Source organism: Dromiciops gliroides, chromosome 4 (assembly GCF_019393635.1).
Source record: "Dromiciops gliroides isolate mDroGli1 chromosome 4, mDroGli1.pri, whole genome shotgun sequence".
In the NCBI taxonomy this organism is placed as follows: Eukaryota; Metazoa; Chordata; class Mammalia; order Microbiotheria; family Microbiotheriidae; genus Dromiciops; species Dromiciops gliroides.
Genome location: NC_057864.1, coordinates 341,260,077 through 341,276,366, shown reverse-complemented (window position 1 = coordinate 341,276,366; position 16,290 = coordinate 341,260,077). Strand labels below are relative to the sequence as shown.

At 38.1% G+C, this 16,290-nt stretch overlaps 1 protein-coding gene across 4 annotated transcripts in view; it reads left to right on the top strand.

Annotated features, from left to right (window-relative positions):
• CDK19 (cyclin dependent kinase 19) overlaps positions 1-16,290 on the top strand; it is a 193,094-nt gene that overhangs the window by 103,428 nt on the left and 73,376 nt on the right. The window contains exon 3 of one of the 4 annotated variants that reach the window (XM_044002100.1): positions 3,519-3,674. The exons of the other annotated variants lie outside the window; for them this stretch is intronic. Coding sequence (XP_043858035.1) covers positions 3,540-3,674 — 135 coding nt within the window. The 5' untranslated portion in view covers positions 3,519-3,539. The remainder of the gene's footprint in view (positions 1-3,518; positions 3,675-16,290) is intronic. 4 annotated transcript variants of the gene reach the window in all.

The following is a 16,290-nucleotide window of genomic DNA, read 5'->3' as shown; positions in this document are numbered from 1 at the left end:
CAACAATCCTATTCACCCTGATAGTGGACCTCACTTTTGATAGCAGTCTTTGATAATGATCCTGAGACTCCCCAGTTCACCAGCTCCTGAGTATAGTGTACTTTTATTTTTAAAACTCATGAAAACTTAGGAGAGAGAGGAGTCAGGCTTTTTCTTAGTAATATTTTAACAATGTGAAATTATCTTAAGTAGGACTCTATAGGCCATCCTTTGTTTTAGGAGGGACTGGAATAATAAGGTTCATTACTGTCTAAAAAAATCAGTTAATTGTAGTTGGGGGAGGAGGAAGCTCTTCCTTAAAGGTAAATAGGAAAACAGATTTTTTTTCATTACTATTAAGTAATGTAACGATTGGAATGACGCCACCTGCTGGAGACTTACTGTAGAAGAGTTCCACCCATGAAGTGAAGGTTTTTGAGGGCAAGACCAGGAGTCTTTTCTTTGGCGTCAGGAAGTGACGTGGGCTAGTGGGAGGAGGAAGGAAGAGACTGGCGCTCGGTCTCACGCTCTCTTTCCTGGGGATGCTGGTGGAGAAGGCAGCTAGAAATGCGCTCTCCCTTTAATAGATAGGAATCTAGGCCTTTCTTTCTCTCTGTATCAAATTCTTATTCTCCTTAATAAATGCCTAAAAGTCTAACTCTTGCTAAAGCTTATAATTTATTGGTGACCACTCATTAGATATTTTAGACAGACTAGCTAGAATTTTAGCCCTTAACAGTAAGGTGAAAATTTAAACCTCTTCCTCTAAAGCAAACCTAAAGCAAAGAGAGCTTTAATTTTTAATGTTTTCATTTTGTACTTAAAAACTTCACAAAAGAAATTATTTGGGTGGAAATATACCAGAAACTCTACCACCTGACACTTATCAGATTGGCTAAAATGACAAAAAAGGAAAATAATAAATGTTGGAGAAGCTGTGGGAAAATTGGAACACTAATCCATTGTTGGTGGAGCTGTGAACTGATCCAACCATTCTGGAGAGCAATTTGGAATTATGCCCAAAGGGCGATAAAGCTGTGCATACCCTTTGACCCAGCAATACCACTTTTGGGTCTTTTTCCCAAAGAGATCATGGAAGGGGGAAAGGGACCCACATGTACAAAAATATTTATAGCTGCTCTTTACGTGGTGGCAAAGAATTGGAAGTTGAGGGGGTGCCCATCAATTGGGGAATGGCTGGACAAGTTGTGGTATATGAATACAATGGAATACTACTGTGCTATAAGAAACGATGAGCAGGAGGAGTTCAGAGAAACCTGGAGGGTCTTGCGTGGGCTGATGATGAGTGAGATGAGCAGAACTAGAAGAACATTGTACACAGTAACATCAACATTGAGTGTTGATCTACTGTGATGGACTATATTCTTCTCACCAATGCAATGGCACAGAAGAGTTCCAGGGAACTTGTGATGGAAGAGGATCTCCAAATCCAGGAAAAAAAAAAAACTGCAGAGTATAGAAGCTAAATGAACCATACTATTTCTTTTGTTTTTGATGCTGTTGTTTTTTTTCTATTTTGAGGTTTTCCATCATTGCTCTGATTTTTTTTCTCTTATAACATGACTAATGCAGAAATAGGATTAATGTTATTATGTGTGTGTGTGTGTGTGTGTGTGTGTGTGTGTATATATATATATATACACACACACACACACACATATATATATATATATAAAACCTATATCAGATTACCTGCTGTCTAGGGGAGGGGGGAGGGAGGGAGAAAAATCTGAAATTGTAAAGCTTGTATAAACAAAGGTTGAGAACTATCTTTACATGTAACGGAAAAAAAAATAAAATACTTTATTAATTAAAAAAAAAAAGGAAATATACCAGAAACTCAATAATAACATTGTTCACTGTGGAGCAGAAGACAGTAGAATTCAGGTCCTTCTTGGACAGTATCTAAGGGATTTGGAAATACCAAAAGAACCTCAGTTTAGGACCCTTTCATCTATAAGATAGTCCCATGACATGTAACTCAGTTGTTGAATTCTAGCATATTTCAGTAGGAAGAAGAAAAGGATTTTAAACTCGAGGCTTTATTTTCTTGAAATCTTTTTGAAGAACAGCTACTTGTAGATAGATATTAATGCTTTAACTTTATTATTGCATTCATGTGTACATACAGCTAGAGACCACACATTGGCTAATGTCCATAGTGAAGAATAGAGCAAAATGCATATTTTTATTTAGCATTTTGTCTACAAACCTTTCAGTCACCTTTGTTTTTGTGATTTTTCTCCAGAATTGCTCTTTTTTAACTTTATTTTTTAAAAAATAAAAGTATTTTATTATTTTCCAGTTACATGTAGAGATAGCTTTTAGCATTTGTTTACATAAGATTTCCAGTTTCAAATTTTTTTCCCTCCCTCCCCCAGACAGCAGGCAATTCAATATAGGTTTATATATATGTATATATATATATATATACACACACACACACACACACACACATATATATATATATATATATACACACACACACACACATAACAACATTAAACATATTTCTGCATCAGTCATGCTATAAGAGAAGAATCAGAGCAATAAGGAAAACAGAATTGCTCTTACTGTTCCTTTGATTCTACCAGAAATCTGAGTGGGGCATGAAATGAACTCATGGCCTGCTTTGCCCTGGGCCTTGGAATAGATCTGAGCCCATGAACCAGCCTAGAAAATCCTGCTGAGGCTTAATTGCTAAGTAAAGTCATCTGCCTTGACAACGGTTATAGCCCATAAAAATATATTTGCTGAGCCTGGTATAAAATTCAAGACTTGTATAATTAAAATTCACTTGTGAAATCTAAACCACCCTTTCATTGACTAAATAGTGTAATCAAGTCAGAAGCCCTTGCTTAACAAGTTATTAGACGTAGGTGTAAAAAGCTCAGCCAATGAATAGCAGCATAATTCATGAATTTGCTAATCCATCCCTATGGACAATCACTGGCATTGAGTCTTTTTATTTAAACAAAACTACATGTATGTATATAAAGCAGCTAAATAGTTGATAGAAAACTGCCATTGAACCAGGAAGCCTCTGGCAAATAAACCCTCTGCACTAGAGGGCAATTCTCTGAAGATATAAATTGCAGAGGCAGTGCTGACCTGCATTGGTAGAGTTGCCTATTCCAGTGAAATCACAGGTCCACTACTAATCCCTATATATGTGTGTGTGTATGTATATATATCCTAACTTTAGATAATAAAAGGACATCAATCAAATGGCTTCTTATTAACATAAATTTCTGTCATCTGGAATTTTTTAAAAAAAAGTTATTGCCTTGCCTCTTGTGTTTTTATAATTATACTTTCTAATATAAATATATATTGTTTCTCTTTTAAAGTATTATTTACTTGAATGAATTGAGGTCAGTTGTGGCTTTCCCTTATTATTTTTGTTTTGTGTGTGCAGTGTTTTAACCTAATGGTGAAATGAAGCCTAATGCCCTTTTGGTTTTAGATTCATATGTTGTATGTTTTGGGGGTGACATCTATATTGTATTTCTGTTTAGAGCTGATCTGTCTTATGACTGATGAACACCAGGGTTCTGTTCAGAGTTGCTTCTCATACTTGGATCCTGATGCTAAGGGGAAGCCAACAGGGGTTGGCTGTGCTAGAGCAGCATGGACTCAGAGCTCCTCCCAGAGGATACAAAAATGTCTCCCAGGTGAGTTGCTATAGAGCCAGAGGAGATAGGCTTTCACAAGGTTGTCTGTGCCTTTACAGAAGCTAATAGTGAAGGGCCATACAACTGAGCCATTCAAAACTTTAGATCCTAGGATTCAGGTTGTCAAAAGAAGTTATTCTTTTCAACAGGCCCTTCTTTTCCTAGTAAGAAGAATCCTTTCACCTTGTGCTTGTTTGTTTGTTTGATTTGTTTTAGTAATTTAGTTGTATTTCCCAGTGATTCCCTCCCTTCTCCACCCCCCCCCCATATGGTTAATACCATAGGCTTCAAGGAATAAATTTTAAGTTGTAATTTAATGTTGGATTAATTTTGCCAACTTCCTATGATGCTGATGGCTTACTTAGGAAACCTAGATCCAGTCTGGGTGGAAATGGTAATGAATAACCCCTGAATGTTAATAGAATTGTTTTAGATTAGGTTTAGATTTTTTTGTTTTAATATGTAAATGTCTTTGTCAGAATATACCTTTACACAGATTAAGAAGATATGTGGAAACTTCAGAATGAATCTGACTTTATATGTTAGTTTAAGTAATTTGTTTATTTTTTAAGAAATAATTTAAGAAATTTCTGATTCTTGTTTCAGCATTAAACTGAGAATTAAGAGAGAATTAAGTCCTGATGTCACTTTTTGGCTAGATGATTTTTGACAAGTTACCCATTTAATCTCTCTGGGCTTTAGTTTCTTCATCTATAGAATGAAGGGATTGAAATAGATGGTCTTAAAAACCTTTACATCCTCTAAAATTTATTATGATATACATATTTCCATTGTAATATTCTTCTGTCCTTAAATTTTCAGTTCTAAATTAATTGGAGCCTCAGATTTTCCATTTGCTTATTGTAAAGACAGTTTAGAATGTTTGAAGAAAGCCAGTGTAACTCTTTGAGATACCAAGGCAGTAAAAGTTCTGGTTCATACAACAATATAAAATCACTTGGTTAATCTAAACTTAAAATGGGAAAATTTTCCCTGTGCCTATTCCTTACAAACAAAAGGTTCAAAAAGTGAATCATATTAAGTGGATGAAAGATTTATGGCACATGTATAATAAGATTTCAAGACTGGTTTAAGAGTTGTGTAGACATTTCTCTGAGTAATAAAATTATACAAAAATGAAGGCCAAAGTATTATGCCTTAATCATAAGTAGGCATAATTGAAATGCATTCCTGCATGTAGAATTACATTTTGAAACACACCCACATTTGGGTAGGCACAAAATACATGTAGAGCTGTGTTTTAACTTGTATCATTACATAGTTCTATGGAAAAACAAGAGACAGGAGTTTCTGCTTAGAATCTATTATTTTTGTTTGTTCATTCTTGGAAATGTATAGATTTAATGTTCCTAATGGTAGTCTCAGTTGTTTTGTACACAGTCTTAAGTCATTTATTTCCAAAATTTTTTGTCAGAGATTAATTTATATTTTTATTCTCTTCTGTACTGTCAGGAATATTCATGGGATATCAGAAACAGACTAGATGCTAACAAACATTAATTTGTTGGGTAAATTAAAAAAATATGTCCAAGTTGAATAGATTCCACAATTTTAAAACTGAGGTATTCAAAATTCAATTCCACAAATATTAAATGTCTGCTTTTGTGAAAGGAACATGGTAAACTTTGAATAAAAAGATTTGGAAATGAATTTCCTGTCTCCAAAGAGTTTACTATCTGTGGGACTATAAACAAAGATAAGCATAATACATGGTAGAGTGTGGGTAGAGAGGAAAAAGAGAGAGATTCAGACAAATTTCTGGAGTAAAATTGGAAAACGGAGCAAATACTTAATGAAGGTATTAAAGGTTACTTTGAGACTTTTTGGATTTTTTTTTCAAGCTGTTGTATTGAATTAGAAATGAGATTATCAAAGATTATCAGTTCAGCATTATAATCGCAAAAAATAAATAATCTAAATACAATAAAGGAATGGTTTAGTAAATTGTGGTATATTCATGTAATGTGATATTTTAATGTACTTAAGATATTGATAAATGTGAGAGAATAGAGTATAGAAAGACCTTTATGAAATAATACCAAAGAAAAAGAAAAAAGAAAGTGAAGGACCAAAAGACTATGACCACCACATAAGAAAAGAGAATCAGAATAAATGGACAAATAAAGGTCCATGATGGAAATAGTTACAAAAAAGTTTGTGCATTTAATCTTATTTTTTAAAAAAGTAAATAATTGCAAAACTTCCTTTAATTGGTTGTATTGATATTAATATTGTTTATAGTAAAATATTTTTAGTAATAAGTAAGACTTTTTAGCATTTTATTTGGGGGGGGGCAGGGCAATGAGGGTTAAGTGATTTGCCCAGGGTCACACAGCTAGTAAGTGTCAAGTGTGAGTCAGATTTGAACTCAGGTCTTCCTGAATCCAGGGCCAGTGCTCTATCCACTGAGCTACCTAGCTGCCCCCTAGCATTTTATTTTTACAGGTCATTTCTCCTTCGATTTAGAAGTGCCTGATTTAAATTTCTTCAGTCACTATCCAACTAACTCTAACTTTTTTTGGGAAAAGAGGAAACAAAAACATGTTATTTTTAGATAATCTGTAGATTCAGAAGTTATAAAAGGGGAACTGTAGATAAAAGATGCTGATCCTTGGGGCAGGATCCCAGGTAGGATTAATTATGGTTTGGCCCCAGTTACCTTTGTATTCCCTAAGTCTTTCAAAGTTTTTATGTACAGTATTGTACTCAAATTGTACATTGTTCTGCTTCTGATAATTTCACTCTGCATCATTTTATACAAGTCTTTCCCAGGTTTCTGTGAACCTTTCCCTTTGGTAATTTCTTAAGGTATAATAATATTTCATTTCCTTCATATATCTAATTTTTTTAGCCATTTCCCAATTCATACTTTGTTCCAGTTTTTTACCACAACAGAAAGTGCTGCTATAAATATGTACATATTGATTTTTTCCTTCTGCCTTTCATATATGGAGGGATTTGTTCCTTGTGGTAGTATATTACTATTATACTGTGGTAGTATGTTACTAAATGTGCACATTTAGTGAGTTTGGGGACATAGCTCCAAATTGCTTTATATAATTATTGAACCAGTATACCAATAGTACAGTCTTTTATGTGGCTTTCATGCGATAATTTTCAGTTTCCTTTTTTGTTTCATTTGCCTGTCTGATGGGGGTCAGCATCTTTAATTTGCTTTGATTTGCATTTTAGTTAATCCAGTCTTATTATAGTATAGGCAATAAATTTAATGGTACTGAGGGAATAGAAATTTTGATTGGAGTGTAAAAAAATCAATTATTAACTAGCTAATCTAATCTGAAAAAATTATATATAATTAGATATGAAAAATTATAAGTATATGAAAAATAAGTTTAGGAAAATTATAATTGGGCTGTAAGTCCTGCCACAGTCGCCATTCAAATGTAGAATATTTTTACTGACTGGGCCTAATTTGGGGGCTAATCTGACTGGAGGACTAATTCTGGGGACTTTTGACTAACTTGCTATCTGACTGCTGTTAATTTAATGTGGGCCGTTTACAAAGTTCCACCACACTGCTCCACTCCCAAAATTGATAAGCAAAGGATTAAAAAGCCTCTCAACAGGGGGCAGCTAGATGGTGTAGTGGATAGAGCACCGGCCCTGGAGTCAGGACTACCTGAGTTCAAATCCGGCCTCAGACACTTAACACTTACTAGCTGTGTGACCCTGGGCAAGTCACTTAACCCCAATTGCCTCACTAAAAAAACAAAACAAAACAAAAAGAAGCCTCTCAACTAAATAATCAAAGCAGGGTTTATTTATGAGATACTATTTAAAATTAAGAATACAAGGAAATAAAATGTACAACCTGACTGTGTTGGGGCACCTCTGTTTCTACTGTGTCTCTTTCCCACCTGCTGGGCCTGGACCTTCTTTAATACAACAAGGGCCTTAGCCACCTCTTGCCTCAGGGCATGTCACACTTTTCCTGCTCAGCTACTTTCTTCTAACTCTCACTTTGTAACTCCCTGCTTCTAACTTCCGTCTCCTTACTGCCACCGCTGAACCCCGGGTTCCTCTCTCTCCGACCTTCTGTCTGTCTGCTCCGTCAGTCTGCCCTTCGGCCTCTCTGTTCCCTGCTCCTAGTCCTTCTCGTCTTCTCCTGCGTCCTTGCAGCCCCATCTTGTCTGCCGCTGCCCCTCTAATCTCGTCTGCAGGCCTTTCCTCCTTGCTCCTAGCCCTTCAGTTTTTTCCTATGTCCTTGTAGCCCTGTCTCGTCTGCCGCTGCCCCTCTAATCTCGTCTGCAGGCCTTTCCTCCTTGCTCCTAGCCCTTCAGTTTTTTCCTATGTCCTTGTAGCCCCGTCTCGTCTGCTGCTGCCCCTCTAATCTCGTCTGCAGGCCTTTCCTCCTTGCTCCTAGTCCTTCTCGTCTTCTCCTGCGTCCTTGTAGCCCCGTCTCTAGTCTGCCACTGCCCCTCTAATCTCGTCTGCAGGCCTTTCCTCCTTGCTCCTAGCCCTTCAGTTTTTTCCTATGTCCTTGTAGCCCCTGTCTCTCGTCTCCCTGCCTCCAGTCTTTCTAATCTGTCAGCCGCCCCTTGACCTCTTCTCCAAACTCCCAGGTCCGTATATACCTTTTCTTCTCTCCACTCAAATCTCGGGGCTTCCTGCGCCCCTACAGACCAAGCTAATCTGCCAGCCAGGGGTGCGACTGGTGTGTGTGGGGGGGGTGCGCTCGAGCCTCACGTGCTACACCAGAGCCCAGCCTGGACAAGCCCAGGATCTCTCGGATACCTTCGCTCAGGTCGGAGGGAGCTGGGGGCTTTTTTCCCCCCAGCTGTCTGACCTGGTGTCTTGTATAGCCCACAGGGCTTTTTGGCTGAGCTGAAGCTGAGGGGGAGGGGCATCATCCCCTCCCACACAGAAGAGACCCTTAGGGCCTAAGGCTTTCTAATCTCAGCCTTAGTAGGTAGGGTCCCCAAATCAAAATAAATTTCCACAGGAGAAATAGCAGAAACTTAGAATATGCACCAAAATTACTTGATTTCACCTTTGACTAGTTCCATCCAATTTAGAAGGTATGCATAATTTATATCATAACTAAATATTCCAAATAAATTTTTAATTTTTTGACTTAGGATTGGAGTCCCAAGGACTGCTATTTTAGAAATTAAGCAAATTGCCTGGAAAACTTATGTTCAGATCCTTTCTATGTTACTTCCTACCTGTGTGACCTTGGGCAAGACACTTAACCTATCGTGGACCTCAGTTAACACATTTCTAAAACGAGAGGTTTGGACTAGATGGCCACTGAGGATCCTTCTACCTCTAAATCTATGAATGTCTTTTCAAAACTTAATTGAGTTACTTTTTTTTTTTTTTAGTATGCACTTTGTTCTTTTACTCTTTTACCTAATCTTTTGGTACTGCTCTTTTGTTCTTTTACTACTAACACCCCCGGTACATAACAGGGCAATAAGATAGGTGTCTTTATGTGGAAAATGTACTTGCTCTGCCCTGTATTTTTCTTATGCGTGTGTGTGTGTGTGTGTGTGTGTGTAGAACCTTATTAGCCTGCCATTACCACTGAACACTCATATGAGTGGTGGCTAAGTAGGTGGCGGTAAGAGAAACCTATTAGGTAAAAACTTGAATTCCCTCTCCTGTCATTTCTGGTTGTGGTTTTGTTTTGTTCGGGGCAATGAAGGTTAAGTGACTTGCCCAAGGTCACATAGCTAGTAAGTGTCAGTTGTCTGAGGCTGAATTTGAACTCAGGTCCTCCTGAATCCAGGGCTGGTGCTTTATCCACTGCGCCACCTAGCTACCCCTCCTGTCATTTCTTTCTTTCTTTTTTTTTTTAAGTGAGGCAATTGGGGTTAAGTGACTTGCCCAGGGTCACACAGCTAGTAAGTGTTAAGTGTCTGAGGCCAGATTTGAACTCAGGTATTCCTGATTCCAGGGCCAGTGCTCTATCCACTGTGCCGCCTAGCTGCCCCCTCCTGTCATTTCTAAGGGAAAAATAAAGCCCTAATCTTTCATAATTACAGAGAATATATATGTAAATATTTTGTGAACCTTAAAATTCTATAAAATAATGAACAATTATTCTTTTTAGATAGAACTGTTACTGACTCTAAAGCCCTCTATCACCAGCCCTGTACTTTGGGAGAATTGGACTCTAGTTCTAGCTCCTCAGGAGTTGAATTTGGAGGCATTCTTGTCTCATTGCCTAGTCTACTCTGGTGTCTTAACAAATTTCTCTTCATCCTGGTCATCTTCCTCTTATTCTTTCCCCATCTTTTTACATTCTCAGAAATGTGACTCCCTCTAGAAACCCTGTATCTCTATCTTCTTCTACACACCACATTTTATCTTCCATTCCCCTTTACTCACCATCACTGGGCCAATCTCTCCTCTTCCCTCCACCCCCTGAACTTCTGGTCCTTCCCATTGCCACTGTTACCCAGCAGCCTTGTTTCCTTGAGGTTTACTAGACTTCTGTCACTCAATTCACCTAATTTTTGTGGTCATTCTCTTTCCTTTTTCAGCAATAATGTGCTTTTATTAAGGGCTTACTATTTCGGAAGTTGAACTCCGGGATTTAAAAAAAAATAGGAAAACCATTTTCAAAGGATCTCATATTCTTTCTAAGGAGATCTGGTACCTGACATACAAGTCTTTTCTACCCTTACTTCTCTTTTGATGTTGTTTTATTATTTATATTTTGTGAAGGGCTAAAATTCTAGCTAAACTGTCTAAAATATCTAATGAGTGGTCGCCAATAAATTATAAACTTTAGCAAGAGTTAGACTTTTAAGCATTTATTAAGGAGAATAAGAATTTGGTAAAGAGAAAAGAAAGGCCTAGATTCCTATCTATTAAAGGGAGAGCGCATTCCTAGCTCCACTCTCCACCAGCGTCCTCAGGAAAGAGCCCCAGAGCGAGCGCCAGTCTCTTCCTTCCTCCTCCCACTAGCCCGCGTCACTTCCTGACGCCAAAGAAAAGACTCCTGGTCTTGCCCTCAAAGACCTTTGCTTCATGGGTGGAACTCTTCTACAGTAAGTCTCCAGCAGGTGGCGTCATTCCAATCGTTACAATTTCATGGAGTCATTAGTTTCTATTTGGACAATTCTAATTTTTTTTTAAATGTTTATTATATTTTTTGGTTTTTTTGTTTGTTTGTTTGTTTGTTTTTGCGGGGCAAGTGGGGTTAAGTGACTTGCCCAGGGTCACACAGCTAGGAAGTGTTAAGTGTCTGAGGCCGGATTTGAACTCAGGTACTCCTGACTCCAGGGCCGGTGCTCTATCCACTGCGCCACCTAGCTGCCCCGACAATTCTAATTTAAAGGATTTCTTTTCTTTGGCAAGGTTTTGTATCTCTTTTGCCAAGCTATTAACTCTATAACTTTCTTGCACAGCTCTCACTTTTTTTCCAATTTTTCCTCTAGTGACCTTATTTAGTTTTTAAAATAAATATTTTTCTCTTTTAAAAAATCTTTTACTTACGTGAATTGATGCAAAGAGAAGTGAACAGAACCAGGAGAACATTGTACACAGTAAGAGCAACATTGTGCAATGATAAACTATGATTGACTTAGCTCTTCTCAGCAATACAGTGATCTAAGACAATTCTAAAAGACTCATGATGGAAAATTCCATCCATATCTAGAGAAACAAGTGATGGAGTCTGAATGCAAATTGAAGCATACTCTTTTCACTTTATTTTTTCCTGTTTTTTTCCCCTTGGATTCTATTTTTTCTTTTACAACATGACTAATATGGAAATGTGTTTTACATGACCGTAGATAATCTATATCAAATTGCTTACCATCTTAGGGAGAGGAAAGGGGAGAGAGGGAGGGAGAAAAATTGGAACTCAAAATTTTATAAAAAAAGAATGTTAAAAATTGTCTTTACATGTAATTGGGGAAAAACACTATTTTAAAAACTCCAAAAAACAAAACTTCAAAATTTCTTTAAGATGGACTTGTGCCCAATCTGCATTTTATTTGGGGGGCTTTCCTTGTAGACATTTTCAAGTCATTCTCTTCTGTGTTTGTATCTTGAGCTTTACTGTCACCATAGTAGCTTTTTATGAATGGTCTTTTTTTTTTTTTTCCTGTTCGCTCATTTTTCCAGTCAAATTCTTGACTTTGGGATTTGTGTTAGCATTGGGCTCTGCTCACTTCTGGGGAATGTGTATCATGACCTTTTGTCTTTTATGCTCTGTTGTTACTCTTTTCATATCTCAGTCTTGGGGGTCCTGCAGATTTTCAGGGCTTCCACAGTGGTGAGATCCATAGAGTTTCTGTCTGTTAGCTTGTTATATAGTTGAGTTTCAGTAAACTGTTGCTGGACTCAGTCACTTTTAGCCCACTGGGAAGTTGTGGGGGTGCAGAGGGGCTGAACTGCTGGCTCCCCTTTGGTGTTAGTTTCCTATCGTAGGATGAGGGAATTGAGAGGATTGGTACAGTAAGTGGCTAATTGTGGGAATTGAGTGAACCACACTGATTCCATCTTGCAACTCAGTTCTGGAATGAGGTCAGTTCCCTCTCTATTCAGTTATGGGTCTCATGCAACTTCTGTCTTGTTAGAAAACTTTATTCAACGGTGGGAATTGGTAGAAAACCTTATTTTATTGTTTGTACCTAGCCCTGCGTTGCTGCGAAGCAGGACCATCTCTGTGTACTGTTTAGAAACCCTTAACTAAGGAACTAAGTTGTAATGGCCAGAAACCCAGTCGTATCCAAAGATTGATGCAAGAAGTTTTCTCACTTTTGTATATTTCAAGCAACCCATTTGTCTTATGTGAAAACTATCGCTATATGAGCGATCAGTTATTGTTTCCATGTTCCTTTGATTGTTTACAGACACTTGGGGTGAGTGTGACACCTCTTTTTCTGATTTCAGAGAATTGTACCTATTCACTCTCCTCCTATCTTAGATAGAACCTAATCTTTCCTCCAATTAGAAATCAGATTACCTAATGTTGTATTGTTTCCTTTTAATTAATTGGCCTCATTTAATTGTTTTTAATGTATAAAAATCTGTCTTTCCCAGTATTTAGGGTCCAGGCCTAAGCTGAGGATGTATGGTCCCAGTTTGTTAGGTAGTTGCCCTGTATTTCTTTTCTTTTCTTTTTTTTTTTTTTAGTGAGGCAATTGGGGTTAAGTGACTTGCCGAGGGTCACACAGCTAGTAAGTGTTAAGTGTCTGAGGTCGGATTTGAACTCAAGTACTCCTGACTCCAGGGCCAGTGCTCTATCCACTGCGCCACCTAGCTGCCCCACCATGTATTTCTTAAGAAATCAATATATTGAATATTGAACCTTTGTTTCTTTAGTCATTTCATCTTTTTGTTTGTTGTTTTTTTTAGTGAGGCAATTGGGGTTAAATGACTTGCCCAGGGTCACACAGTTAGTAAGTGTCAATCATCTGAGGCCAGATTTGAACTCAGTAGTCATTTCATCTTTCATCTGCCACAGTTGGGCTCAAGGTTAGGACTGAGTCAGTACTCTCTTCCCTTATGACTGCTCTTTTTTCACCCTGAATATATGACCCAGAAGTAGGTTATATGAGACAGAGTTGCCATATGGCACCTCTTCTTGCTCCTGCCACCAGTTTAGGAATCTCCTGAGATCTCTTTCCCACCCAAGTATTTTTCTCTCCATTCCTGCCCCTGCTCCTGGCCAGCCCCTTTCCAGTGTTCACAGACCTCCTTGTCTATCTTTCTAAGTTGCCTTGGTGTGGAAAAAATTACTCACTGTGACTTTTCTTGATTTTCTGATCAGAATTAGGTCTAGGTTGTTGTGGAGTAGGTGTGTTCAGTGAGTTGGGCAAAAATGCTTCCTCTCCCTACACTATCTTGATTGCACCCTCTACCCGTAGCCTCATACTTGGGTATTTTGGTATGTGTTGCTGTCCTCTTAAATATCCTTGTCTCCCTTCTTCTTTTTCAGTCAGTCACCAAGCATTTATTAAGAACTTACTATGTGCAAGGCACTGTACTGAGGTTTAGGTATACGAAACTCCATATTCTCTCTCTGTAAGGAGTGTTTATGTTTAAATAACATACACTTTACATGCAAGATATATAGAGATTAGAAAGGTTATCTGAAAGGGGAAGGTATTAGTAGCTAGAGAGCCTAAGAAAGGCTTCTTTTAGAGATGGCATTTGAGCAGAGACTTGAAGGAAGCCAGAGCTGCAAGTAGGCTAGTGTTGTTGGCTCACATATAAGAAGATTGGGAAGGTTGGAAGGGACCAGGTTATGAAGATAGTTAAATGCCAAAGGACTTTGTATTTGATCCAGGAGGTAACGAGGAATCACTGAAACTCAGTGGACAGAAGGTGATATGGTTAGGCTTTCAGTTTTGTAAATCAACTTGGAAGCTGAGTGAAGAATGGTTTGGAGGAGGGGAGATCATTTAGAAGGCTTTTACACTGGTGCCAGATGAGTGGTGATAAAGGCCTAAACTAAAGGAGAGAGCCTAGACCATTACCTCTTTACTGGGCTCATTTTCTTCTCATCACTATTGGGTATTGACCCAATAGTTAATTGACAAGTGTAACTATACCTTTGTCTCTGCTCTTGAAGTCCTTTCTTTTTTATCTTTGTGCTGATGTATTGCCAAACTTGAGCCCTTGTTTACCTCACCATTTGCCTTCTGAGCTCCTATGTTGCTGATCACTGCTCAAAGATGTTTCACAACTAGTATTGACTGAATTCAACTTGTTGTTATCTAATCTTAACCAGAGCCCTGATACTACATGGGAATGCTTTTATTTTTTCCTCATTTACTAACATGTTCCTTTCAACAACTGTACTGAATCTTCTATTTCCTTATACATCATATCCCATCTTTTAATTGAGTATCTCCCCTCTTTCTTGAAAAAAATTGACAATTTTTTGTGAGCTTCATTTTCTTTACAATTCTATACTTCAGAACTCCTGCTTGTCAGTCCTTAACTTCCTTTGCTGTAGTCTGTCTGTCTCTCAAAAAAGTAGTTGTTCTGCCTGCTAAGTATAACTTATCTATTTAAGCCTTAGATCCTATGTCCCCTGGAAAATTGCCTCTTTGCTCATTCCCTTTCTTTCATCTTCCCTTATCCTACTTGATGTACTGCCTGCAAATTTGCCTACCTCTTACTTATGCTTTAAAAACTATTTTTTCTGCTTTGCCATTCTTTTGAATTACTGTCCTATACTTCTTCTTCTTATGTTATTGTAATCATTTATATCTCTGTTTAAAAAATTGTCTATACTTATTGCCTCATTTCTCCCCTTGCAGTATGGTTTTTGACTCTACTGAAATGTCACCAGGGTCTCCTGACTTTGCTACTAACACTAACCTATGAACTCCTATTCCTTTATGTACCATCACTGTGCTTTGGGAGGAAGGGCAGGTAGGTGGCACAATGGATAGAGCTTTGGCCCTGGAGTCAGGAGGGCTTGAGTTCAAATCTGGCCCCAGACACTTGACACTACTAGCCATGTTACCCTGGGCAAGTCACTTAATCTAATTGCCTCAAACATGCCCAAGTTTCTCAGAATCCTTCCTATTAGCTGTTTTTTATGGTCCAAAAATAATATTCCATTACATTCATGTGCCACAATTTGTTCAGCCATTGCCTGACATATGGGCATCCACTTTGCTTCCATTTCTTTGCCTGATAAAAGACTTCCATTTTGTTGTATTGACTGTTTTCATTTAAATTAAGGTTGGCACAATGCCTGTAGAAGACACATTTAGCAAGTACCTCCACCTTCTGTCCTCTATTGATTCATTTCATGAATACAAGGCAAGCAACAAGAATCCCCTTCATGCCTTATTTTTTGTATTTTCATGGTTACTTTTTTTTTTTAACAGTAGCATCTCACAGTAGGCCCTAAATGAGAGCCATTGTAAAATACTGGAAGGAGCAATAGATATTTACATGACTACTACCCTAGGCCTTCATTACCTCTTGCCCAAACTATTTTACAACATGGTTTTCTTGCTTTCTCTTCCTCCTGCCTCCCCCATACATTCTTGACACAGCTGCCATAATACCCTTCCTGAAACACAGATCTGAACATGTCACTTTTCCTACTCAAAATTGTCAGTGGGTCAGGAGATGAAGTATTTTGTATGAGAAATATCAGGCCAGTGTAACTCAGTTGCAGCATACACTTAGGATATAAAGTGTTAAGAAGACTGGATGGAAAGGCAAGGGGTTAGGTTGTGAAGGGTTTTAAAAGTCAAACAGGAGGGACAGCTAGGTGGTGCAGTGGATAGAACACTGGCCCTGGATTCAGAAGGACCTGAGTTCAAATCCAGCCTCAGACACTTAACACTCACTAGCTGTGTGACCCTGGACAAGTCACTTAGCCCCAATTGCCTCACAAAAAACAAACAAACAAACAAAAAGTCAAACTGGAGATTTTATATTTGATCCTGGAAGTAATTGAGAACCATTGGTGTTCTTTGAGTAAAGGAGTGAGTGAGATATTCAGATCTGTGCTTTAGGAATATCACTTTGGAATCTGAATGAGGGAGGATAGTATGGAGTTAGGGAGAGGCTTAAGACAAAGGAAACCAATTAGAAGGTAAAAACTGTAATCCTGTCATGGGATGATAATGGTCTGTAACTAGGA